Source organism: Amblyraja radiata, chromosome 22, assembly GCF_010909765.2.
Source record: "Amblyraja radiata isolate CabotCenter1 chromosome 22, sAmbRad1.1.pri, whole genome shotgun sequence".
In the NCBI taxonomy this organism is placed as follows: Eukaryota; Metazoa; Chordata; class Chondrichthyes; order Rajiformes; family Rajidae; genus Amblyraja; species Amblyraja radiata.
This window is the reverse complement of record NC_045977.1, coordinates 24,913,069-24,939,574: the sequence shown is the minus strand read 5'-3', so window position 1 is coordinate 24,939,574 and position 26,506 is coordinate 24,913,069. Positions and strand designations below refer to the sequence as shown.

The 26,506-nt window shown below is 42.8% G+C and overlaps 1 protein-coding gene across 1 annotated transcript in view; it reads left to right on the top strand.

Annotated features, from left to right (window-relative positions):
* The window catches only part of LOC116985771 (Grid2 interacting protein), a 107,065-nt gene that overhangs the window by 15,175 nt on the left and 65,384 nt on the right, over positions 1-26,506 (top strand). The window contains exon 2 of the mRNA XM_033040753.1: positions 21,521-22,107. Within this exon, the coding sequence (XP_032896644.1) occupies positions 21,529-22,107 (579 nt within the window). The 5' untranslated portion in view covers positions 21,521-21,528. The remainder of the gene's footprint in view (positions 1-21,520; positions 22,108-26,506) is intronic.

Here is a 26,506-nt window from a genome sequence, read left to right as displayed (position 1 = left end):
TACCCCTCTCTCTCTCTCTCTCTCTCTCTCTCTCTCTCTCTCTCTCTCTCTCCCTTCGAGCCGGTGCTGCCATTCAATATGATCATGGCTGATCATCTAAAATCAGGACCCCGTCCCTACTTTTTCCTCTGGATTTCCCTGCCATATCTCTGGATTGTGGAATTCTCTGCCTCAGAGGGTGGTGGAGGCCGGTTCTCTGGATACTTTCAAGAGAGAGCTAGATAGGGCTCTTAAAGAAAGTAGAGTCAGGGGATATGGGGAGAAGGCAGGAAAGGGGTACTGATTGGGGATGATCAGCCATGATCACATTGAATGGCGGTGCTGGCTCAAAGGGCCGAATGGCCTACTCCTGCATCTATTGTCTATTGATTCCTTTAGCCCTAGGAGCTAAATCTAACTCTCTCTTGAAAACATCCAGTGAATTGGTCTCCACTGCCTTTTGTGGCAGATATTTCCACAGATTCACAACTCTCTGGGTAAAAAAGTTTTTCCTCATCACAGTCCTAAATAGCCTATCCCTTATTCTTAAACTGTGACCCCTGATTCTGGACTTCCCCGACATTGGGAACATCTTTCCTGCATCTAGCCTGTCCAATCCTTTAATAATTGTAAATGTTTCTATAAGATACCCAGTCATCCTAAATTCCAGTGAATATAAATCAAGTCAAGTCAAGTCACTTTTATAGCACATTTAAAAAACAACTCTCGTTGGCCAAAGTGCTTTACATTGGTGGAGGTACTACCGTTATACAACATTGGTTCATAGATTAACTACCTACATAAATATATAGCACTCCCTTAGAGGACGTCAATAAAGGCTTGAGAGTAAAGTTTTAAGTCTCGACTTAAAGGAGTCGATGGAGGGACAGTTCTGATGGGAAGAGGCATGCTGTTCCACAGTCTAGGAGCTACAGCCGTAAAGGCGCAGTCTCCCCTGAGCTTATGCCTAGACCGCGGGATGTTCAGTAACCCCAAGTCGGCCGATCTGAGGGACCTGGAGGTGGTGTGGTGGGTAAGCAGACTTTTGATGTAAGCCCAGTCGACCCATTCTTTCATCATATGTCAGTCCCGCCATCCGGGAATTAACCTGGTGAACCTACACTGCACTCCCTCAATAGCAATAATGCCGTTCGTCAAATTAGGAGACCAAAATTGCACTCAATACTCCAGGTGTGGTGTCACCAGGACCATGTACAACTGCAGTAGGACCTCCTTGCACCTAAACTCAAATCCTCTCGCAATGAAGGACAACATGCTATTAGCTTTCTTCACTGCCAGCTGTACCTGCATGCTTACTTTCAATGACTGATGTACAAGCACACCCAGGTCTCGTTGCACCCCCCCCTTCTCCTAATTTGTCACCATTCAGATAATAATCTGCCTTCCTGTTCTTGCCACCAAAGTGGATAACCTCCTGTCTACAATACCTACTATCTTCAATACCACCCACTTTAGCGTCATCTGCAAATGTAATAATCATGCTTTGTCAGAGGAAACACCTCCAGGGATACACTTGATCTCAATTGCCTATATCCATCTCATGCCTCCTTCTTACTCTTGACGAGAGTCTCAATTTTTCACATCATCCAAGCTTTCTTATGCCCACCTGCCATGTCCTTCACTCTGACATGATCATGCATGCCCCGTGCTCTTACCAGCTGTTTTTAAAACATTCCACATTCTGGATGTTACTTTTCCTGCAAACAACCTGTTCTAATCAGCTAGAGAGAGTTGCTGCCTTCTACCACCAAAGTTGCCCTAATTTAGAAGTTTAACTCAGGGGCTCACACTGTCTTTATCCATAACTATCTTAAAGCTAATGGAACAGTGGTCACTGGTCCCAAAAAGCTCATCCATAAACGCTTCAGTTATTCGGCTCTCCCTATTTCCTCAGACTAGATCAAGCATAGTCGTCTCCCATGCAAGACCTTCCACAAATTGTCTGAGGAAACTTTCCTGAACAGATTTGAAATCGGCTGCTATGACAACCTTATTAGTCCTGCAGCTGCCTGCAATCTCCTGCCATCACAGTTCTTTAATCAATAAAGCAACAATTCCTCCTATTTTACCCCCACCCCTATCTCTCCTGTATACTCAGGAACATTAGGTTGCCTGTCCTGTCCCTCCGTTAGCCAGGTTTCACTAACAACTACAACATTCCAGTCACACATACCTATCCACACCCCAAGTTCATCCGCCTTAGCCAGCAGATTCTCTTGCATTAAAATAAGTGCAATTCAATCCAACAGTCTTCCTCGCTCCCTGCTGCCATGCTCCTGCCTTTTCTGTCCAATTAACTAGCTTTCATCACCATCCATATCGACTTCTAGCCTCTCACCTGCCTCGATCTTGCATAGGATCCTGTCCCTTGCCAATCTAGTTTAATCCCACTCATGCAGCACTAGCGATCCTGCCTGCCAGGATATTGGTTCCCCGACAGTTCAGGTGCAACCCATCCCTGTGTACAGGACACGTCTGCCCTAGAATAGATCCCAATTATGGTCACCCACCTTATCTCTTCCTGGACCTTGGGTGTGACCACCTCACTATATGTCTAATCGAAGAAGCTCCCATTCTCCTGGATGGTGCTAAGGTCATCCAGCTGCAGCTCCAGTTTCCCAATGCAACCTTTAAGAAGCTACACCTGGGCACAATTTCCACAAGTACAGTCATCAGGCACACCAGCAGTTTCCCAGACTTTCCACAACCTCCAGGAGGAGCATTGTACCTTTTTATCTGCCATCACATCTGTACTGAACCAAGAAAGAAAAAATCAACTCACATACAAGAGCAGACCATACCGTATCCTCCTATCTGCCTCGTATTAACTTCCTCACTGAAGACTCCGAAGCCAAAGACTCAAACTAACCCTCAACGCAGCCTCTTTCCCAATAGGCTGCTTTGCTACACCTTGCCTTCTTTTTATTAGCCGCTCAATTAGCCAATTTGGATGCTCCAACCAATACACATGCCTGCTTTTCAAGTCTCCTGCTTTGACCTGAAATTAACTTGCCTAAACCTGTCCTTGGGCTTGCTTTTCAAGTTCCCCCGCTTATGCTCAGACCTGAAATTAACTTGCTCTGACCAATCCACATGCCTTCTGTTCAGGTCTCCCGCTCCTGCTCTGACTTGAAATTACCTTGTTGTTAACAGGTTGAGGAAAGCGATGGAAATGCAGAAATGCACTCATGTTGACTCGTGAGCAAGTGGGAAATCAAAAGCCACATTGTTCTCCAAATAGAATGTCATCTACATGCATCATGCAGCATTGGTCAATTGGAAATTTAAAGACATTGGTATTTAGAAAGACCTGGATGTTCTTGTAGATTTGAATCACTGAAAGTTAATATTCAGGATTATTAAGCAATTTGGAAAGCAAATGTTATGTTGATTTTTATTGCAAAAGGAATAAAGTACAAGAATTGATAGGACTAGTTTCAGTTATGTAGATCCCTGTCTACTGATCTAGTCTCCCTATGCAAGGAAGGGGTTCAGCAAAGGTTCACCAGCAAATGAATATTAAAAATTAAAATTAAAAACAAAACTGCGAATGCTGAAAATCTGAAATAAATGAAAATGCTGGAAACATGTCAGGCAGCATTTATGGAAAACTGAATTCATATTTCAGGTTGAAGACCCTTCATCAGGATGCAGGTTTGTCAGATTGATTCTGTAATGAGCAGTTTGTAATAAGAGGGGTTCAGTCTAGGCCTATGCCCCCATGAACAGAATGAGAGGTGATGCCATTGAAATATACAAAATTCTTACAGTGATTAACAGAATAGATTTGATTTGACATTTCCTGTAGTTGAGGTGTTTAGATACAGACATCGCTATCTCAAAGGCTGATAGATGGATCCTAATGGGAAAGGGATGATAGGCAGATGGAACCAAATTGGGGAGGCCAGTGGGACAGAGATTGGTAGGTGATAGGTGGAACCAATCAAGGAGGAGGTGTTAGAAAGATGGAATAAGCTGGGGGAGGAGTTGGTGGGACAGATGTTTGTAGATAATAGGTAGAGCCAGAAAGGGAGGGGTTGATGGACCGATAAAATCAGGTGGAAGGAAGGGATGGGGATGTTGCTTGGGAGAGCGAAAGGGACAAGTTATACACCTCCTTCAATTGTAGGGGAGAGTATCAGGGGATAGGAATAAATAATTAGTAATCCTAAAGACACAAAGCAGGAGACGGGAAGATTTAATTGGGACCATGTTGTAGCTGGTGGAAATGACAGAGGCTGCTGTGTCGGATGTGGAAGCTGGTGGATGAAAGGTGGGGACCAAGAGAACTCTAATGTTGTTGTGCCTGGCTAAGAGTGTGTCAGAACAGATTTACACAAAATGGAGGAATTACCTGTGAAAACTTAGATGTTGAATATATTCAAGACAGACATCGCTAGATAACAAGGAAATCAAAAGGTATTGGGTTAGCGGAGGAAATTGGTGTAGAGGTAAAAGATCAGTCATGAATGGCCAGATAACCTACTGCTGCTTTTATTTCTATATATGTTCTTTGAATCCGTGGTTTTTATTTTTGGGAATTTTTCATGTCCATCTGACCTGGGAATCAAGAACTGATTAACTGTCGTGCAAAGCATAACTGATTCAATGGTTCCGCCATTTGATATTGGAACATTCACGTGCCATTGTAGTAGTGGTTCGGGTTTCAATCCATAGTCTTCTGACTCAGCGATAAGTGTTCTACCAACCAAGCCAAACTGGTACTGAAAAACAAAAAACATAGAACCAAGGGCCACAGTTTAAGAATAAGGGGTAAGCCATTTGGAACGGAGACGAGGAAACAGTTTTTCTCACAGAGAGTTGTGGGTCTGTGAAATTCTCTGCCTCAGAGCGCGGTGGAGGCAGGTTCTCTGGATACTTTCAAGAGAGAGCTAGATAGGGCTCTTAAAGGTAGCGGAGTCAGGGGATAGGGAGAGAAGGCAGGAACGGGGTACTGATTGGGGATGATCAGCCATGATCACATTGAATGGCGGTGCTGGCTCGAAGGGCCGAATGGCCTACTCCTGCACCTATTGTCTATTGCCTATAGACAATGTTAGGACAAACATAAGTGGTACTAAACATTGACATTCCAATTTTTAGCGACCAGATAGTCCACATTTTTTCTGCATTTGTGACATGGATTACTTTTCAATAAGATATGGACAAAAATGGGACTTCAGCACAATTATGATGGTTTCATAATTGCCATTTGTGTTCAGGTGATTAAAGAGGAGGAAAATACCAATTGTTCCTTCTGTAAAGTGTCACTCTTTCAATTGTTTCAACTTGCCCATAAGCATACCCTGTAAATAACATTCTCATGGCCTCATGCACTGAAGTCAACAACAGTTAACTTCCAGTGTTTAAATTCTTCAATTTCATCACTAACATAATTTGCCTTGGGAAATCTAAATTGAAAATATCTGAAATGGGTCAGTGACAGGAGAGCAGTTATAAATCTTTAATTTAAATTAAACAGAATATTTATTCTTACACCTGCAGTATAACCAGTAGATTATCTGCTGTTGTCCCTTTCTTGATATTTTCTTGGACATTTCTGTACCCAAGAAATAACACAGCTGGCCTGTACTTGGGCTGTTGTTGCATCGAGCATCTTACCCTTTCTGGGACACTAAAACATAATGAGGGGATGAATATGCTACGTATTCTTTCCTGATACAATATAAAAAGCATAGAAAGAGGAGATGGAAACATATTACACACTAATTTATGTTACTGTATGATATGTGAAAGGTGTTTGTATAATTAATTAGCGGTTGGAATAAATTGAGATGCCATCAGTGACCCAAACACCTCTTGACTGGATGAGCTGTGAATTGAGGCTGTAGTAGGCAGGTAGGGTTTGGTGCTCAAGAATATAAGATTAGACTGAGAAGGCAAGATTGGTGATCATGAAGGCAGCTGTGGTTTTCTGATTTTTATTCTATGTGTCCATGTTCTCAGATTGCTATACCAGAATAATTAGATTCTATTTACCTTATCACACTTAACATATTAATATCTTAACACATTAAACATCCCACAGCAGTTTCATTGATTTTGAGCATGTGATTTTGAAGTTTATTACATCCTTGGGTGGCTATAATCTAATGGTTTACAAAGATATAATTAACAGTCTGAACAGAGGAGAGTTCTTGACAGGTGCCTCAGAGGGCGGTGGAGGCAGGTTCTCTGAATGCTTTCAAGATAGAGCTAGATAGGGCTCTTAAAAATAGCGGAGTCAGGGGATATGGGGAGAAGGCAGGAACGGGGTACTGATTGGGGATGATCAGCCATGATCACATTGAATGGCTGTGCTGGCTCGAAGGGCCAAATGGCCTACTCCGGCACCTATTGTCTATTGTCTATTGCATCCTGACCACCTGCTTCACGGTATGGTACAGCAGTTGCACCGTAGCGGACAGGAAGGCACTACAACGGGTGGTGAAAACCGCTCAGTACATCATCGGTGCCCCGCTCCCTGCCATGGATGCCCTCCACTGAAAACGGTGTCTGAGACGGGCCGGGAAGATCATCAAAGACCCCTCCCACCCCAACCATGGACTGTTTGCCCTCCTCCCATCAGGGAGGTGGTACAGGAGCCTCGGGTCTCGTACTAGTAGGATGAGGAACAGCTTCTACAACAACACTATCACATTGCTGAACTCGGAGTCCCGCCGATAGATTTCTCCAATCTCTCTGTCCACATTGTTTGCTTATTCTGTATTTTTATTTCTATATTGCACTATTACTACGGACTGACGCTAAACTGCGTTTCATTGTACCCATACTTGTATCTGTGCAATGACATTAAAATTGAATTGAATTGAATTGAATTGTCTATTGAGAGTCATTTCCATCAATGTCAGTTGCCAGTTAATGACTAATGATTTCAGTGTTTAGTTTGGTTTGGAGATACAACGTGGAAACAGGCTCTTCGGTCCACGCCGACCACCGAACTGGAACCAATTAACCTACAAACCTACCGTCTTTGGAATGTCGGAGGAAACTGGAGCACCTGGAGAAAACCCATGCAGTCACAGTGAGATCATAAAATGTCCATACAGACAAGATCAAACCCAGGTCTCTAGTGCTTAAGGCAGCAACTCTACTGCTGTACTGCCCCATAGTGCTCCAGTAATGTGAGACGTGTTCATGTTTTGATGCACATTCAAAGCTTTGGTGTGGTCACTGTGTATGCAGAAGCACATTACTCTACAGTAATGTAGTACACTATGGCCCAGTGCCCATTGGGAAGGTTAGTGCTCGAACACTCCACGTGATTCCCATTAATTGCTTGTGCTTTTATTTTTTCCTAGATCTTATACTTGAAGGTGATGGTACTTCACATGCTCACCTCCGGTCGTTATTTCAGTTTATTTCCAGGGTAGATTGGAGACCATCTTGCAATATCAGTGTAAGGAGTAACACTTTTAATATGTTGGCTGGAAATACATCACTGTACAGTCTAGGTCGGTGAACAACTCATTGTCTAGGCTTCCAACTGATCTTTGCATACTGGGTACTGCATGATCCAGCCGAATAGAAAAGGCCACAGCTCTGGGCCTCGCCTCTTGGTGTTGAACCATTCTAAGGACTACCTGCTTACCCGCAACCAGTAGAATCTATGTGGAATTTTTTTGTAATAATTTTTCATAATCTGGAAATTGCCAGTATTTATTGCCTACCCCTAACTGCCCTTAAGAAGGTGGTGTTGAGCCATATTCCTAAACTACTGTGGTCTTTCTGGTGAAGGTATTCCCAAAGAGCAGTTGGACAGACTGTTCCTTGATTAAGACCAATGATAATGAAATAATGGTGATATACATGTAGTTATGTATTTGAATGTAGTTAAAGTGCTTTTTTAAAAAACTGGGTATGTGTGTGGGGGCGGGGGGTGGGGAAACTTTTAAAATCTTTCCCCTGCACGGAGAACCCGACCTTTTCTCTGTCGGGTCTCCGTTGTCGTTGGGGCCTAGCACCGTGGAGCGGCCTTCAACCGGAACGACCTGGGGCTCCAGTCGCGGAGCCTGCGGACTTACCCACCATCGCGGAGCTGGCCAAGTTCGGAGCGGGAGGAGCGGTGGTGGCACGCTGCTGCGACCCGACCCCGGAGATTCGGAGATTCGGAGGCTCCAACCGCAGGTCTGGTGGACAGTAACACCGGGAGCCCACGGGTCCCTGCTGGGAGACCGCTTTTCGGGGCTTCCGCAACGGCGACTTCTCCCGCCCGAGTTGCGAGGTTGAAAATTACCTGGAGCGGGGCCTTACATCGCCTGGCGCGGCTTTCAATGGCCGCGGGACTTGCTAGCTCTCGCCGGGGGCTCCAACACCAAGACCCGGAGCGCAGCCTTGTATCACCCGGCGTGGCTTTAATGGCCGCGGGACACTTGCCATCGCCCGCCGGGGGCTTTGACTCTGACATCGGGAGGAGAATGAGGAGTGCAGGGGAGAGATAAGACTTTGCCTTCCATCACAGTGAGGAGGAGATTCTCTGTGATGGATGTTTGTGTAGATTGTGTTGTGTCTTGGTTCTTTTTCTTGTGTGTATGGCTGCAGAAACCAAATTTTGTTTGAACCTCAATGAGGTTCAAATGACAACAAATAAATTGTATCATTGTATCATCATACATACTTGTATTTCCCAGTTAGGATGGTATGCAACCTAGCGTCAACTTACCAATACCCGCCAATGTGGTGGAAGCAGACAAAGTAGCAACATTTAAGAAGCATTTAGATTGGCACATGAGCAGGAAGCGGTAGGAGGGATATAGACCATGTAGAGTCAGAAGAGATTAATTTAATTTGGCATCATGTTTGGCACAGTGGGCGGGTTTATGGTGGGTATATGGTGTACTGTTCTATATTTTATATTTCTTTAAATTAGCATTTCCAATTGTAGTAGAGTGGACAAGATATGCTTCTGGAGATACAAGAAACTGGATGTTAGAATCTTGAACAAAAACAAATTGCTGGAATAACTCAGCAAGTCAGGCAACATCTGTGGCATGGATAAAATAGATAACCTGTTTCCCCTGGGACCGGCGTCCAAAACTCGAGGGCATAGAGTTAAGGTGAGAGGGAAGAGATTTAAAGGAATTTGAGGGGTACATTTTTCGCTTAAAGAGTAGTTGTTATCTGGAGTAGCCAGAGGTGGTGGTGGTGGAAGCAAGAACAGTAAAAGCATTTAAAAGGCATGTTAACGGCGACTTGAATGACCAACACATAGAGAGTTATGAAGTTCATGCCTATGTTGTACAACTCTGACATTAAGATTTACCACTTTAAATTGGTGCTTGGGTCTCAGTTATTCACAATCTACATGAAGGATTTGGCTGAGAGGATCAAATGCTGTATTTCCAAATTTGCCAATGATACAAAATTAAGAGGGATTATGAGTAGTGAGCAGGATGTAAAGGGATTTTATAGGGATTTAGATTAGTTGAGAATAGGCTGAAACCTGACCGATGGAATATTAACAAATTGTGAAATTGTCTGCTTTAGTGTATAAAAAAGAAAGAAAATAAGAGTTCTCTTTAATGTTGTGAGCTTGGGTAACGCCAATGTTCAAAAGGACTGATATGATTAAATGAGGGCGGATTCATTCACACAGTCCATCCAATGAAGGTGTCATTATAGTCCTGTGAACAAGGGAAAAGGATCATGAAACAGTGATATATATCTCCATCAGAAGAATATGTAATTTAGGAGAGAACGTGAGGTGGAATGTTTATGTAGGTGGAAGGGATGCTCATTCTGCTGTGACCAAAAATACTAATGCAGCTGCATGAATCCAGCCAAGCACTGCAAAATACCCAGTAGTTTATGATTTGCTCATAGCCATTATGTATCTGTAGGTGGTTGATGGCCAAGTTTATAATCATCTAATTGTTGTTGCTGAAGAGAGAAATAATGTGGGTGACTACTTTCTGAAATTGTGAGATGTCAGAAATTGATTCAAACCCATAAAAGAGAATTAATTCATTCAAGCAGTTTTGTCATACAAATGGAGCATAACATAAATGAGGATAACATAAAAAATTGAGAATAACAACACAAAAATACCAAGAGGTGTGCATTCTGTTACCTAGCAACTAGGTTATTGATATGGAAACAGATTGGCACAGCGTGTAATGTATAAATTATTTCAATTTGAAGACTTTGTTGATATAATTGGATATTTTTACTACAGTTTGTGACAGCAATTTCCATCTGCCATGGTATCTACTCGTGTTGCCGTTTTCAAGGAGCTATGGATTTGGAGCTATGGATTTGGGACTGAAGGATGATAAATCCCCTGGGCCTGATGGTCTGCATCCCAGGGTCCTCAGGGAGGTGGCTCTAGAAATAGTGAACGCATTGGTGATCATTTTCCAATGTTCAATAGATTCAAGATCAGTTCCTGTGGATTGGAGGATAGCTAAAGTTATCCCACTTTTCAAGAAAGGAGTGAGAGGGAAAACGGGGAATTACAGACCAGTTAGCCTGACTTCGGTGGTGGGAAAGATGCTGGAGTCAATTATTAAAGAGGTAATAATGGGGCATTTGGATAGCAGTAAAAGGATTAGTCCAAGTCAACATGGATTTATGAAAGGGAAATCATGCTTGACTAATCTTCTGGAAATTTTTGATGATGTGACAAGTAAAATGGATGAAGGGGTGCCAGTGGATGTAGTTAGTGTATCTAGACTTTCAGAAAACCTTTGATAAGGTCCCGCACGGGAGACTGGTGACTAAAATTAGAGCACATGGTATTGGGGGTAGGGTGTTGACATGGATAGAAAATTGGTTGGCAGACCGGAAGCAAAGAGTAGGAGTGAACGGGTCCTTTTCAGAATGGCAGGCAGTTGGCGAGTGGAGTGCCGCAAGGCTCGGTGTTGGGGCCGCAACTGTTTACCATATATATTAATGATTTGGAAGAGGGAATTAGGAGCAACACTAGCAAGTTTGCAGATGACACAAAGCTGGGTGGCAGTGTGAACTGTGAAGAGGATGTTAGGAGGTTGCAGGGTGACCTGGACAGGTTGAGTGAGTGGGCAGATGCGTGGCAGATGCAGTATAATATAGATAAATGTGAGGTTATCCACTTTGGCGGAAAAAACAAGGTGGCAGATTATTATCTCAATGGGGTTAGGTAAGGGGGAGGTGCAGCGAGACCTGGGCGTCCTTGTACACCGGTCACTGAAAGTTGGCTTACAGGTACAGCAGGCAGTGAAGAAAGCTAATGGAATGTTGGCCTTCATAACAAGAGGATTTCAGTATAGGAGTAAAGAGGTTCTTCTGCAGTTGTATAGGGCTCTGGTGAGACCACATTTGGAGTATTGTGTACAGTTTTGGTCTCCTAATTTGAGGAAGGACATCCTTGTGATTGAGGCAGTGCAGCGTAGGTTCACGAGATTGATTCATGGGATGGTGGGACTGTCATATGAGGAAAGATTGAAAAGACTAGGCTAGGAGAAGGTGGGAGACAGTGAGAACGGGAGGGAAGCATGGAATGCCAACTTCCCCGGGTGTTGTACCTCTTGTGAACAGGTTCACCCACTTAGAAGCTGTCGGGACAGAAGAGGTGTTTACACTGGGCGGCGGACTGGCTTGTGATGCGAATAGGGCTGTTGAGCCAAAACCAAAAAGGCCTAAGGCAGGCAATGCCATTGTGGTGGGAGACTCCATTGTGAGAGGTACGGACAGGGGTTTCTGCGGCAACAGACGGGATGCGAGGATGGTGTGCTGCCTTCCTGGTGCCAGGATCCAGGATGTCACGGACAGAGTGCAGAAAATCCTCAAGGGCGAAGGTGAACATCCGGAAGTGGTAGTGCATGTCGGCACAAACGATGTCGGAAAGAAGGGGATGAATATTCTGCAGCGTGACTTTAGAGAGCTCGGAAAAATGCTGAAAAGCAGGACCTCCAGGGTTGTTATCTCCGGTTTGCTTCCAGTTCCTCGTGCTGGCGAGAGCAGGAACAGGGAGATACGGGACCTGAACGTGTGGCTGAGGAACTGGTGCACGTGGCAGGGATTTAGATTCTTAGATCACTGGGATCTGTTTTGGGGTAAGGGGGAACTGTACAAAAGGGACGGATTGCATCTTAACAGGTGTGGGACCAGCATTCTGGCAGGCATGTTTGCCACTGCTACACGGGTGGTTTTAAACTGAATAAGGGGGGTGGTGTGTCGAATGGGATAGTGGAGGATGGAGTTAAAGGGAAAGGGGTTCTTAAATGTGTGAGCGTAGAGACAGAGGGGTGTAAAATGAGGGTAGAAGCAATAGGTAGCAAGGTGAAAAGTAAAAGTGGCAGGCAGACAAAACCAGGGCAAAAATCAAAAAGGGCCACTTTTCAACATAATTGTATAAGGGGTAAGAGTGTTGTAAAAACAAGCCTGAAGGCTTTGTGTCTCAATGCAAGGAGCATTCGTAATAAGGTGGATGAGTTGAATGTGCAGATAGCTATTAATGACTATGATATAGTTGGGATCACGGAGACATGGCTCCAGGGTGACCAAGGCTGGGAGCTGAACATCCAGGGATATTCAATATTCAGGAGGGATAGACAGAAAGGAAAAGGTGGGGTAGCGTTGCTGGTTAGAGAGGAGATTAGCGCAATGGAAAGGAAGGACATTAGTTTGGAGGATGTGGAATCGGTATGGGTAGAGGTGCGAAACACTAAGGGGCAGAAAACGCTGGTGGGTGTTGTGTACAGGCCACCTAACAGTAGTATTGAAGTTGGAGATGGTATCAAACAGGAAATTAGAAATGCGTGCGACAAAGGCAAAACCGTTATAATGGGTGACTTCTATCTACATATAGATTTGGTGAATCAAATTGGCAGGGGTGCTGAGGAAGAGGATTTCTTGGAATGTATGCGGGATAGTTATCTAAATCAACATGTAGAGGAACCAACGAGAGAGCAGGCTATTTTAGACTGGGTATTGAGTAATGAGGAAGGGTCAGTTAGCAGTCTTGTTGTACGTGCCCCCTTGGGCAAGAGTGACCATAATATGGTTGAGTTCTTCATTAGGATGGAGAGTGACATTGTTAATTCAGAAACAATGGTTCTGAACTTAAAGAAAGGTAACTTTGAGGGTATGAGACGTGAATTGGCCAAGATTGACTGGCAATTAATTCTAAAAGGGTTGACGGTGGATATGCAATGGAAGACATTTAAAGACTGCATGGATGAACTACAAAAATTGTTCATCCCAGTTTGGCAAAAGAATAAATCAGGGAAGGTAGTACATCCGTGGATAACAAGGGAAATCAGGGATAGTATCAAAGCGAAGGATGATGCGTACAAATTAGCCAGAAAAAGCAGCATACCGGAGGACTGGGAGAAATTCAGAGACCAGCAGAGGAGGACAAAGGGCTTAATTAGGAAAGGAAAAATAGATTATGAAAGAAAACTGGCAGGGAACATAAAAACTGACTGCAAAAGTTTTTATAGGTATGTGAAAAGAAAGAGATTAGTTAAAACAAATGTAGGTCCCTTGCAGTCAGAAACAGGTGAGTTGATCATGGGGAACAAGGATATGGCGGACCAATTGAATAACTACTTTGGTTCCGTCTTCACTAAGGAAGACATAAATAATCTGCCGGAAATAGCAGGGGACCGCGGGTCAAAGGAGTTGGAGGAATTGAGTGAAATCCAGGTTAGCCGGGAAGTGGTGTTGGGTAAATTGAATGGATTAAAGGCCGATAAATCCCCAGGGCCAGATAGGCTGCATCCCAGAGTACTTAAGGAAGTAGCTCCAGAAATAGTGGATGCATTAGTAATAATCTTTCAAAACTCTTTAGATTCTGGAGTAGTTCCTGAGGATTGGCGGGTAGCAAACGTAACCCCACTTTTTAAGAAGGGAGGGAGAGAGAAAACGGGGAATTACAGACCAGTTAGTCTAACATCGGTAGTGGGGAAACTGCTAGAGTTAGTTATTAAAGATGGGATAGCAGCACATTTGGAAAGTGGTGAAATCATTGGACAAAGTCAGCATGGGTTTACAAAAGGTAAATCATGTCTGACGAATCTTATAGAATTTTTCGAGGATGTAACTAGTAGCGTGGATAGGGGAGAACCAGTGGATGTGGTGTATCTGGACTTCCAGAAGGCTTTCGACAAGGTCCCACATAAGAGATTAGTATACAAACTTAAAGCACACGGCATTGGGGGTTCAGTATTGATGTGCATAGAGAACTGGCTGGCAAACAGGAAGCAAAGAGTAGGAGTAAACGGGTCCTTTTCACAATGGCAGGCAGTGACTAGTGGGGTACTGCAAGGCTCAGTGCTGGGACCCCAGCTATTTACAATATATATTAATGATCTGGATGAGGGAATTGAAGGCAATATCTCCAAGTTTGCGGATGACACTAAGCTGGGGGGCAGTGTTAGCTGTGAGGAGGATGCTAGGAGACTGCAAGGTGACTTGGATAGGCTGGGTGAGTGGGCAAATGTTTGGCAGATGCAGTATAATGTGGATAAATGTGAGGTTATCCATTTTGGTGGCAAAAACAGGAAAGCAGACTATTATCTAAATGGTGGCCGACTAGGAAAAGGGGAGATGCAGCGAGACCTGGGTGTCATGGTACACCAGTCATTGAAAGTAGGCATGCAGGTGCAGCAGGCAGTGAAGAAAGCGAATGGTATGTTAGCTTTCATAGCAAAAGGATTTGAGTATAGGAGCAGGGAGGTTTTACTGCAGTTGTACAGGATCTTGGTGAGACCACATCTGGAGTATTGCGTACAGTTTTGGTCTCCAAATCTGAGGAAGGACATTATTGCCATAGAGGGAGTGCAGAGAAGGTTCATCAGACTGATTCCTGGGATGTCAGGACTGTCTTATGAAGAAAGACTGGATAGACTTGGTTTATACTCTCTAGAATTTAGGAGATTGAGAGGGGATCTTATAGAAACTTATTAAATTCTTAAGGAGTTGGACAGGCTAGATGCAGGAAGATTGCTCCCAATGTTGGGGAAGTCCAGGACAAGGGGTCACAGCTTAAGGATAAGGGGGAAATCCTTTAAAACCGAGATGAGAAGAACATTTTTCACACAGAGAGTGGTGAATCTCTGGAACTCTCTGCCACAGAGGGTAGTCGAGGCCAGTTCATTGGCTATATTTAAGAGGGAGTTAGATGTGGCCCTTGTGGCTAAGGGGATCAGAGGGTATGGAGAGAAGGCAGGTACGGGATACTGAGTTGGATGATCAGCCATGATCATATTGAATGGCGGTGCAGGCTCGAAGGGCCGAATGGCCTACTCCTGCACCTAATTTCTATGTTTCTATGTATTCACTGGAGTTTAGAAGGATGAGGGGGTTCTTATAGAAACATATAAAATTATAAAAGGACTGGACAAGCTCGATGTTGGGCTAGTCCAGAACCAGGGGCCACAGTCTTAGAATAAAGGGGAGGTAATTTAAGACTGAGGTGAGAAAAAACTTTTTCACCCAAAGAGTTGTGAATTTATGGAATTCCCTGCCACAGAGGGCAGTGGAGGCCAAATCACTGGATGGATTTAAGAGAGAGTTAGATAGAGCTTTAGGGGCTAGTGGAGTCAAGGGATATGGGGAGACGGCAGGCACGGGTTATTGATAGGGGACGATCAGCCATGGTCACTATGAATGGCGGTGCTGGATCGAAGGGCCGAATGGCCTCCTCCTGCACCTATTTTCTATGTATCTATGTACCCCAAGACTCTCTGTACATGAATGCTGTTAAAGGTCTTTGGTATTTGACCACCCAAAGTGCAACACTTCACATTTGCGTGCATAAAACTCCTTCCGTCTTTTATCCACCCATATTTATAACTGATCTATATCACGATGCTTCCTTTCAGGGTTGAACCGGGATGTCCAGCGCTGTAAGTTAGCAACTCTATCGCTGCGCCACTGTCAAACTTAGGATAGTTTGGATAAATTATGGGATACCACAGACACATTATACCGATCCCAGTATTTCTGCAGCATGATGATGTTCTTTTTTCAGTAATAATTCATTCTACAATTCCATTTGATCATTTAAATGTCCCCAGCTATTTCTGCTAAAGCTGTAATTAAGAGCAATGATTGCTGTTCCGTCTCTTCACGTGTGTCTTTGTGTTTTCTGGGCACTAAACTGCTCCCCTTACATCAGGAATGAATTGAAATGGAAACGTGTTCTCATTCTGCAGGAGGCAGGACATTCTCCTGCGCATCAGAGTTTCAGTAAAAGAGAAATGTGTGAGTCTGATGCAAAAGAGAATCAACCGCATGAAGAGGACAGTGGAATCAGTATCATAGGCTGATAAGAAGATTCTCTGCTTTGAAAAATGATATTATAAAACATTTTTAAAGCAATTAGGGTGAATTTAAAGATAGCACCTTTACTTTACTTTTTAACCAACATGAGCATATTTGAACATATGTAACCATGGCTAAGAGGGAAAGTATTGTGAGCCGGATGAAGAGACTGTTCAGAAGTCGAAGGTCCAGACATGTCTTAAATCAAGGCCCGAGTGATTTGCCGTCTTCACAAGAAGATTTCTGTAAGTGTCTCACCAGTGTGAACTGTTTTGCAAATGACTTAATCTGATGATTTACATTTCCATAGCAACCATGCCTGGTGGCAATAAATCCTTGATTGGTGCAAACTTTGTGACTGCAGCAGTTAATATAAGGCTTGGGGTGAAAATATGATATATAATCTATAAAATATGACTGTGTTTCATTCAGAAAATACTGGAAATTCTCAAATACATTGCACCTCAAGGGGGGAGGCTGTGGTATTGCTATTTGCCAACATGTTGAGCTTCTGTCTGTCATTCTTTTGCTTCATCAGGCTGGGTTCAGAGATTGTGGGAGGCAAGATCAATCAATGTTAAAACTGAATCTAAGTTTAGTCATGTGAAATGCATGAAGCATTGCTAGGGAAACCAATTGTTGGATGTAACTCAGATCTGTTTTGATAATAATACCAATGCAAATTAATATGCACAAAGGCAATAAGTTTATTTTTTCTGCTCAACAAGGCAATGTAGTTATTGGGAATGCTTATAACTTAGGTTTACCATACTTCTCATTCATTATTTTAATTTTACTGTCATCTACTTGTAAATGGATTTGAATGCATTTCATAGAAATTGCAAGGACCAAGCAACAATGATGCATGCAATACCTTCAAGGCATAATGGATAATTAGGTGGAACATTTTAATCAAAAGTTCACATTTCCAGTCATATTTATCTTTAAGATTGAGATGCATGAAAATGTATTACGTTTTAAACTCAAATCAGTGTGCAGGTAGACTGGTCTATTTGCATCCACATAAATGCTGATACCTACCATAATAAAATTTGGAGCATCATTCTAAAAGATGGTTTGTGTCTCTCTTGTCTCTTCTCTTTCATTAAGTGTGAAGTGTATTGCAGACTTCTGTCATTTTAATTCTTCCATAATATCATGAACTCTTAACACATGCAGCTATAATTGCAAAGAGGCTTATACAATTGTTTTTCTTATATATAGAATTTTAGGTACGAGGTGAATTTCTTAAAATAGTGTCAAATAAACCTTCTTGCAGGATTTGCTGCACATATTCTATTTAAAGCTTTTCCCTTTGGGAAACTTCGATAATGGTGTGCAAGAACTAAATACGAAGCTTCACGGCTTTTGAAAACCATAACTGCTACATATATTAAACATACTAACTATGGTTATGATTATTCCATGTGTGCACCTATTTCACAGTCATGTGGGTACGTTGTTTTGAATTTTCATAAAGTAAAGGGCCTGTCCTACTTAGGCTATTTTTTAGGCAACCACAGGCGACTAGGCTTTCATCACATGGTCGCCGGGGTGTCGCCTGTATGGTCGTCAGTAGTCTCCTCAGTTGCCCAAAGAGTCGTAGCGTTTTTCTGGTCACTGCTGGATTTTGAAATGTTCAAAAATGTTTGGCGACAGTCGGCGACAGTGGGGTTGACACCAATGAGCGTAGCTTGACTTCTCCTGACGTAAGTGCTGTCGTAGGTTGTCGCCAGGATGACGTAGGTTGTCGCCAGGATGACGTAGGTTTACACCAGGTGACATAGGTTGTCGCCGGTGCTGACCGGTGAATTCCATTGGTGACTACCTACAACAACCTACGTCAACCGGTGACAAGTACTGGCGACCGAATTGTCTTACGTTGTCGCCGACAGGGTCGTAGCTTGTCGTGCATGGACATAGGTTGTCGTAGGTGTGGTCATAGGTAGACGTCCTAATGGGTCGCCAGTTGTCGGTAGCTTGACGTAGCTTGACATCGACTCGGTGGTAAGTTGTTGTAGCTTGTCGTAGACAATGTCGTAGATATTGTCGTAGGGGGGTCCAGTCACTGTTTTTTTGGCGACAATGACAGTCACCAAAGTGTTTTTAGAGGTTCACACATCCAAATCATAGTGTTTGTTTATTCTTCTGTTACCGATCCCAGGTCAATTTGACTATTTTCAAGGTGCAATTCAAATGCAAGGCACTATTACTGATTACACCCAAGGGAATATAAAATGGCCTCCTATAAGCAAAAAGATGATAGTAATTGACCTTTTCCAATAGTTCACATTTCCATTGGACATAATAAAGCGTGGTGCAAACCTTATGGGAAGGATGGCCTCTATTCTCAAAGGGAAGTACCATGTCAAGGATTGGACACAACCAATGGTGTTTTGCATATTCCCTTGTGCCTAAGTTGCATTGTAGGTTGAGATGGTTTTAAGGTGAGGGGAAAAGATTTAATAGGAATTTATACAAAGGGTGGTAGGTATATGGAACGAGCTGCCAGAGGAGGTAGTTCAGGCAGATACTACCATGATATTTAAAAAACATTTGGATAGTTTAGGCATTGGGCCAAACGCTGGCAGGTGGGACTAGTGTAGATGGGCATATTGGTTGGCGTGGGTGAGTTTTTGGGCTGAAGGGCCTGTTTCTACGCTGTGTGGCACTATGACTCAATAACTCAATGAATTGTAAGGTTCACTTTTTCACATAGTCAAATGTTGATGCAATAGGCTGAGGGTTTCCACTGTTTGACCATAAGACCATACGAGATAGGAGCATAATTAGGCTATTTGGCCCATCGAGTCTACTTGGCCATTCGATAATGACTGATCTATTTTCCCCTCTCAACCCCATCCTCATGCTTTCTTCCTGTAACCTTTGACACCCTTACTAATCAAGAGACTATCAATCTCTGCTTTAAAAATACCCAATCTTTTGGCCTCTGCAGCCGTCTTTGGCAATGAATTCCACAGATTCACCACTCTGTGGCTAAAGAAATTCTTCTCAACTCCATTCCAAAGGTGCATTCTGAGGCTGTGGTGCGGCAGTTGCTGGGTGGGGGATATATACAAAAACATGTAAAGGAGCATGTTTTAGTGTCTTAATGACATCGAGACATACAGAGACATGGAGACATACATCATGGGCACTGACCCTTCAGAGTTATCCTGACTATCAACACTATTCCTCCATTAATCCAATTTTGTATTCTTCCCACATTCTCTACAATATTTTACCACTCACCTACAAATAAGGGACAACTTACAGCAGCCAATTAACCTATCACCCACATGCCTTTACTGTATGTGAGGAAACACATATCCGCATCTAGAGCAAACTTATGCATCACAGGGTGATTGTGCATACTCCACACAGACAGCACCTGAGATCAGGACTGAACTTTGGTCTCAGGTGCTGTGAGGCAGCAGTTCCACTAGCTGTTGACTGTGATCTGTTTTAGATGGCAGAAAGGTGTATTAGTCTCCAGGACCTGGACCATAGGCTGCTATGAGGAAAGGGGATCACTGGGACCCTGATGGGTTTGTCCCACTTAAGTGACTTTTTAGGCGACTGCAGGAGACTATGCAGCCGCCACATGTTCGCTGCAAATTATTCAACATGTTGAAAAATTTGCAATGACTAGAATGAAGCCGCCATCTCGTGCCGTAGGTGGGTCGCCACGAGGTCCTAGTCGGTTGCCAGGAGGTCGAATGTTCTCGTAGGTTCACGTAGGTTGTAGCTGGTGCTGACCGGTGAATTTCAATGGCTCATTGGGGGAAAAAAAAACTTAAGCAGTAGTTTTCAGAACCAAGGATAACCGATCGGTAATGTTAAATGTTCGCCGGGCTTCACAGCCGTGTATCTTTGGCTTCTAAAAAGTTGTCTCCTTATCCCCCCTTCTCCCCCCTCCCCCCCTTTCCCCTCCCTCTTTTAAAGGACTTACCGTACACTGTGCTTTCGCCGACTTAATTACAGTGCCAACCTTCCTGTTCATCGCGGTATCACGTTGGCTTTGCACTGTGTGAATTTCACTCGGACAGCACTACCTCCGCTTGCCCTGTCCCCCGCCTGCATAATGAGCTGCTGAAGGAAAATATGTGTGTGTGTGTGTTACACTCTGACAGTCTCCGTTCCAGTTGCTGGTTTTTCAGGCAACTGCCTGCAACTTGACAGTTGCCGGCAGTCGCCTGAAAAATCGCCTAAGTGGGACAAGCCCATAAGGATTTTTAAATCTTTGCTTGACACAGGTAAGGTGCCAGATGACTGTACAACGACAAAGATTATCTGTATTCAAGAAGGATATCAAGCATAAGCCAGATAATTACAGGCCAGTAATTCCACCATCAGTCATAGCAAACTTATTGAAAACATTTCTGAGAGACAGGATTTATCCATACTTAGAAAAAGATAGTCAGCAGAGTTTTGTTGATGGAGATCGTGCTGGACTGCTTGAGATTATAAACTATATTGATAAGTACAATGTGGTAGGTATAGTCCTATCTTATGGGCTTCAGTGAGATATTTGACAAGATCCTACATGGAAGGCTGGTCCAAAAGGTTAGGGCTCAAGGTATCTAAGGAAAATTATCATGTTGGATCCAATTCGAGAGCGGTTGATGGTGGAGTGCAGCTTTTGCAATTGGAAGCTTGTGACCAGTGGTGACTCTCCTGCACATTTACTATCTGGATATGAATGCAGGAGATATGATTAATAAGCTTGCAGATGACACAAATATTTGGTGGTGTTGATTGTGAGGAGCATTGTCTTCAGTTACATTGATCATCTGCTAAATTGGATGGGACAACAGCAGCTGGAATCTAGTTCTTCAACACAGTACTCGGGTCTGTTGTCAGACTCAAGGTGCCCTTAAATTTGTGCCCTTAAATTAATGAAAACATTTGAATGGCACTTTGTAGAACAGACAAGTTGCGACCCTTGACCAGGTCAATGTTTCTCCATGATTCGATAATACTAAAACATTATTGAGCCTTAACTTATCGATCCTTACAAATTGGCTGCCTGCATCTTTCATTGGTATTGATGGCACTTAGAAGTTATTCTCTACCCACAAGGTACTCTGGTGCTTTTTGAAAGGGATTTGGAAGGTACTATACTTTCCTATGAATAATATTTGTTTTTTTCAAGCAGTTTCTTATGAAGTTGCCTGTGTCCAGGGTTTCAAGTTGATTCAAAGGACCTTGATTCCATCAGTGTCTAAAGTTGCCTTATTTCTCATTCCAGTTGTCACAATGCCAAGTCACAATGAAGGATGGCCAGAGGAGTTTGGATTTCGGATTATTGGGAACGGACCCTGTTACATCATCTCTGTTCAAGAGGGCAGCAGTGCCCATGTTGCTGGTCTGCAACCAGGAGATCAAATTCTGGAGATTGAGGGACAAGATGTGTCAGCCATGAACTGTGATGCTTTAGTAAATCTAGCTAAACATTGTAAAACTGTTCCTCCTAGTATTGGGGTGGTGTCTCGTATTGAGCAGCTAGATCTCTTGCCGGCAGCCGATGGAAGATTTGGATTCAACCTGAGTGGTGACAGCCCTTTGCGGATTGAGAATTGTCTTCCAGATGCCCCGGCGTCTGAGCTTGGGCTCAAAACTGGTGACTATGTTCTGGAGGTTAATGGAGTCCCAGTGAAACACTATGCCACTGCTGCTGCCATGATAAAGGCTAATCATGGAAAACCATTGAAGCTGGGAGTCTTGTGCTTTGGAAGGAGACATAAGCGGGTTAGCAGCAGTATCCGAGAGTATGTCCAAAATGCTGACGCAGTGCACCAGGAAAGAAAATATAAAGCCTTGGATTTCAGAAAAAAGGTAGGATATTACCTACCAAGCAGAAAGGCAACAAGTCCCTGTTCACAAAAACAAACCATTCTTTGTAAAATATGAGTTAGGATCTGAGATTCATCCAATCAAAGTGAATGATATTGATGGACTTTATCAGAGAAAGCTTTACTGTTAAATTATCAATATATTCTGCACATTTTCAGTTAAAATGTTTATACCAGTAGAAACATTCTTCCTTGGGGTCCGGTCTCCATTGAATTGGATAGCATTGGAGATTTCCTCAAGAATCTTATTTTAAGTGAGGATTACAGTTAGGAACATTTAGAATCCACACCCTGTCAGCAGTTATTTTATAGGGACACGTTACATTACTGCTGGGTGGAATTCGCATCCTGGTGAATTAGATATGCAGTGCTGCAGGCAATGCTTTAAAAGGATTGGGTGAGCTTACAGGTGATAATAAAGAAGTGGCTGAGGCATATTGTAACTTTCTTCACTGTAGAAAATACAATAGATCTAAACAGGAATGTAACAAAAATAATCAAGAGTCTAATGTGGAGATGAACTTATTATCACAAGAGATAAAGTGCTGTAAAAATTAAGAGAAAGTTACTTCCTGGATCTGATTGCTGTATGCTAGGCTTATGAGAAATGGCTATAGTGTGGTGGTTCAATTAATCATAATCTAAAAAAAATAAAAATTCCAGAAGAGTTGCAGAAGATAAAAAGATAATAATTTTTAACTGCTATTAAAGAGGTGGTTAGAATAGGGTGTTAGGTAAAATGCTGCATTTCTCTGTTAAGCATGCGATGACAGAGCACTCAGAAAATTATAATATGATTCAGCACCTAACCTCGTTGTATGAAATAACATTTTGATTAACGTGCTTTTTGAAGTGTAACTATCAGGGTAGCTGAGGTGGGACATAAAGAACTGCAGGAATCTTGCATAGAGCACAAAGTGCTGGAGTAACTCAGCAGGTCACGTCCTATGGAGGACATGGATAGGCAATGTTTCAAGTCAGGACCCTTCTTCAGACTGATTGTAGTGGGGAAGGGAAAGCTGGAAAAGAGGCGGTGGCAAAACAAATCCTAGTTGGTGATAGTTGGATACAGGTGAAGAGGGCTTTGATTGGCAGATGAGTGGACAAAGGCTAGAGATGAAAAGGTGGAAAAGAGGCCCCCTTTACATCGGCGAGACCAAGTGTAGTCTAGGTGAATATTTTGCCGAACACTTGTGCTCAGTATACCTAGGCCTGCTGATCTCCAGGTAGCTAACTGTTTTGGCCTCCCCCCCATTCCCATACCAACCTTTGGTCCTGGGCTTCCTCTATTGCCAGAGTGAGGCCACACGCACACTGGAGGAACTGCACCTCTTATTCTGCTTGCGTAGCTTACAACCTTAAGATATGAACATTGAGTTCTCCACTTTAGGTCACACCCCACCCCATTATTTTTCATTCCTCCCTCCCTCTTTCCTATCTCTGGAGCACACCCATTCTCTCACATTCCCAACTCCCATTACCTCCTGCCATGTCCCCTTCCACCTATATCCTTCCCTCTGGCTTTACATTTCACTCCTGTTTCAAACCCCTTCTCACCTTATCAACACCCTTTGGCCTCCTTGTCTCCTCTTTTGTCTCCTTTATTTCTTTTTTCTCATTTTTCCAATCAAAACTCCTCACATGCTTCCATCATTCACTTGCTAGGCTTTGTACCACCCCCACCTCTTTTCCAGATTTCTATTCCACAGTACCATTAGTCTGAAGAAGGGACCCAAACTGAAATGTTGCCTATTCAGGTCCTCCAGAACTACTGCCTGACCTGCTGAGTTAGTATTTTTACACTGTAGAGTTACTCCAGCACATTATGTCCTACGCTGAGTAGCTAATGTAAATTGGCCAGGTTGCCAATTGAAGGGTTGCTATGTTAAATAAGTCCTTTTATGATTGAAGGTAAAATATTAGCAAGGACCTGTAGATGAATGGTTGGAGGATAAAACTCAAATAATAAAAATAGTGAAACCAGTGGGGTGTCATTGTGATCAGTACTGTGCCCTCAGCCTGGTTAGATGAAAAGACATTATAACATATGTGCGTTTTCTGATGTGCAAAGAGGGAAAGTGAACTGTGAGGAGTATGCAAAATCTACAAAGGTTCATGGACAGGCTGAACAAGTGAGGTGGATGAGGTCAATAAGGAAGATATGAGAAAGCATTGAAAAAAATTGGATATAAAAATAAAGAAACAGTACTTTTAAACAATGAGGAATTAGTTACTATTGATGGTTAGAAGGATTTGAATGTACTATTTCTGAGGCACAAAACCACAGGCAAAACGGAGGTATACTCTGACCTTATTCACAGTCTCAAAACAGTCACATGCTATCTCCCCCCCAAGAGCTGACATATTCTTTGATATACAGTAGGCAACGTACACAATGTCGCTATTTGCTGCCAATGCATTGTGAAATGGCAAAGACTTTTGGATTTCCCTGCTTGTGAAGCTTAGCACAAAAATGCTTAAAATGCTCTCAACTAATCAGGTCTCTTCCAAAACTGATTTTCAAATGTCTCTGCTGTAAACAAGGAAAAACCGATGAATTGAACATGAACAATGTATTTATGAGTCATTCTCACCTCAAAATATTCTAAAAATATTATGCTTTGTTATATGAGGTATGTGTGAGTTAAGATGCACTCTGATCTTATAAAACAAACTTTATTTTTGGAGGTATTTATGATGTTTATTTTTTGCTCCAATCTATATTGTGTGAGGTATTTAAAATGTTTGCTAAAAATAGTTCCACTGTAGGTTGCAGCTAGAGGCTCATGAAATTATCATTGGCGTATGCTGTTATGATCATGCATTAGGATGCACTAGAATTTCTAGGCCAATGATTTCTTTCCCCTTTCTAGCTTCCTTTCTATGAGATAACTTTGAAGTAATTAGCTAGTCAGTTGGCCTAATGACGTTATATCTACTGGGTACCAGGCATCCTTGTGAATTGATGCCAGATACGATAACATATTGGAAAAGAATAAGTAATCATTGTAAAGATTATTTTGTCTTTCTGCGCAACTTTCATCTAGATCAGCCTTTCTCAGTAAACTCTCAGATAGACCCCACAACAACTATCGTTTTACAGTTTGTTATATAAAGGGTTGTAATTTATCTGTAATAAACTGTAATACAGTGTACATCCATGTGTAACAAACTATGCTATTCTAATAAACTCTGATATATCCAAGTCATCCCCAAGTTACATGGCACTGTAATTCCTCTCCAAATCTACAGTGATACCATCTAGACATTCTACCAGCAAGTAGGGCAGGAGTTGGTTGGGAATGCCACTGCATATCTGCTTATTATGTTAATTTTATGCCATTGACGAGGTGCCCCTAAGATAATGTGTAGAATGAAGATCCTACTAGTTGCATAGAAACATAGAAAATAGGTGCAGGAGGAGGCCATTTGGCCCTTTGAGCCAGCACCGCCATTCATTGTCATCATGGCTGATCGTCCCCAGTCAATAACCTGTGCCTGCCTTCTCCCCATATCCCTTGATTCCACTAGCCCATGGAGCTCTATCTAACTCTCTCTTAAATCCATCCAGTGATTTGGCCTCCACTGCCCTCTGTGGCAGGGAATTCCACAAATTCACAACTCTCTGGGTGAAAAAGTTTTTTCTCACCTCAGTCTTAAATGGCCTCCCCTTTATTCTAAGACTGTGGCCCCTGGTTCTGGACTCGCCCAACATTGGGAACATTTTTCCTGCATCTAGCTTGTCCAGTGCTTTTATAATTTTATATGTTTCTATAAGTACCCCCCTCATCCTTCTAAACTTCTGGTTAATTTATTCTCTCAAACAGCATTTCTAAAGCAAATTATTTGGTTATTATCCACTGTTTCTATAACTTCCTCCACAACATGGGCTGTCGCATTACTTCCATAGCAGCAATAATCACACTTCAAAAGTAACCACACGGCTGCTTTGAATATTCTGAGAGAATGTATAAATTGAAGTTTTCCTTTCCCGTACATACTAGATATGGTTCCTGGGAAGAAGAGAATGATTAACGTAAAATGCAGCACAAACCCTTGTAAATTTTGAAAACAAGTTGAAAAAACCCAGTTCTGTCAACTTGCAAGCAGCATCTGATGTAATTTGTTCATCTCGGGAAGTAAATGAATAATTCCAGCAAGTTTTTTTGGTGACAGAGTAGTGGCAGAAGTATTCCTAATCATTTCCTTTTGCTGACCTGGCATCCTTTTTACTTGTGACCAGGAAGACAACAGACTGGCGCAAGTGATATTTTAGAATGTGGGAGCGATATTCCTTTTTGACCCTCTTATAGTTTCCTCTTTTGTGTTTCTCACTGCTCCCCCATTGCCCTGAATTCTAACACCATGTTAAACCAATGTTT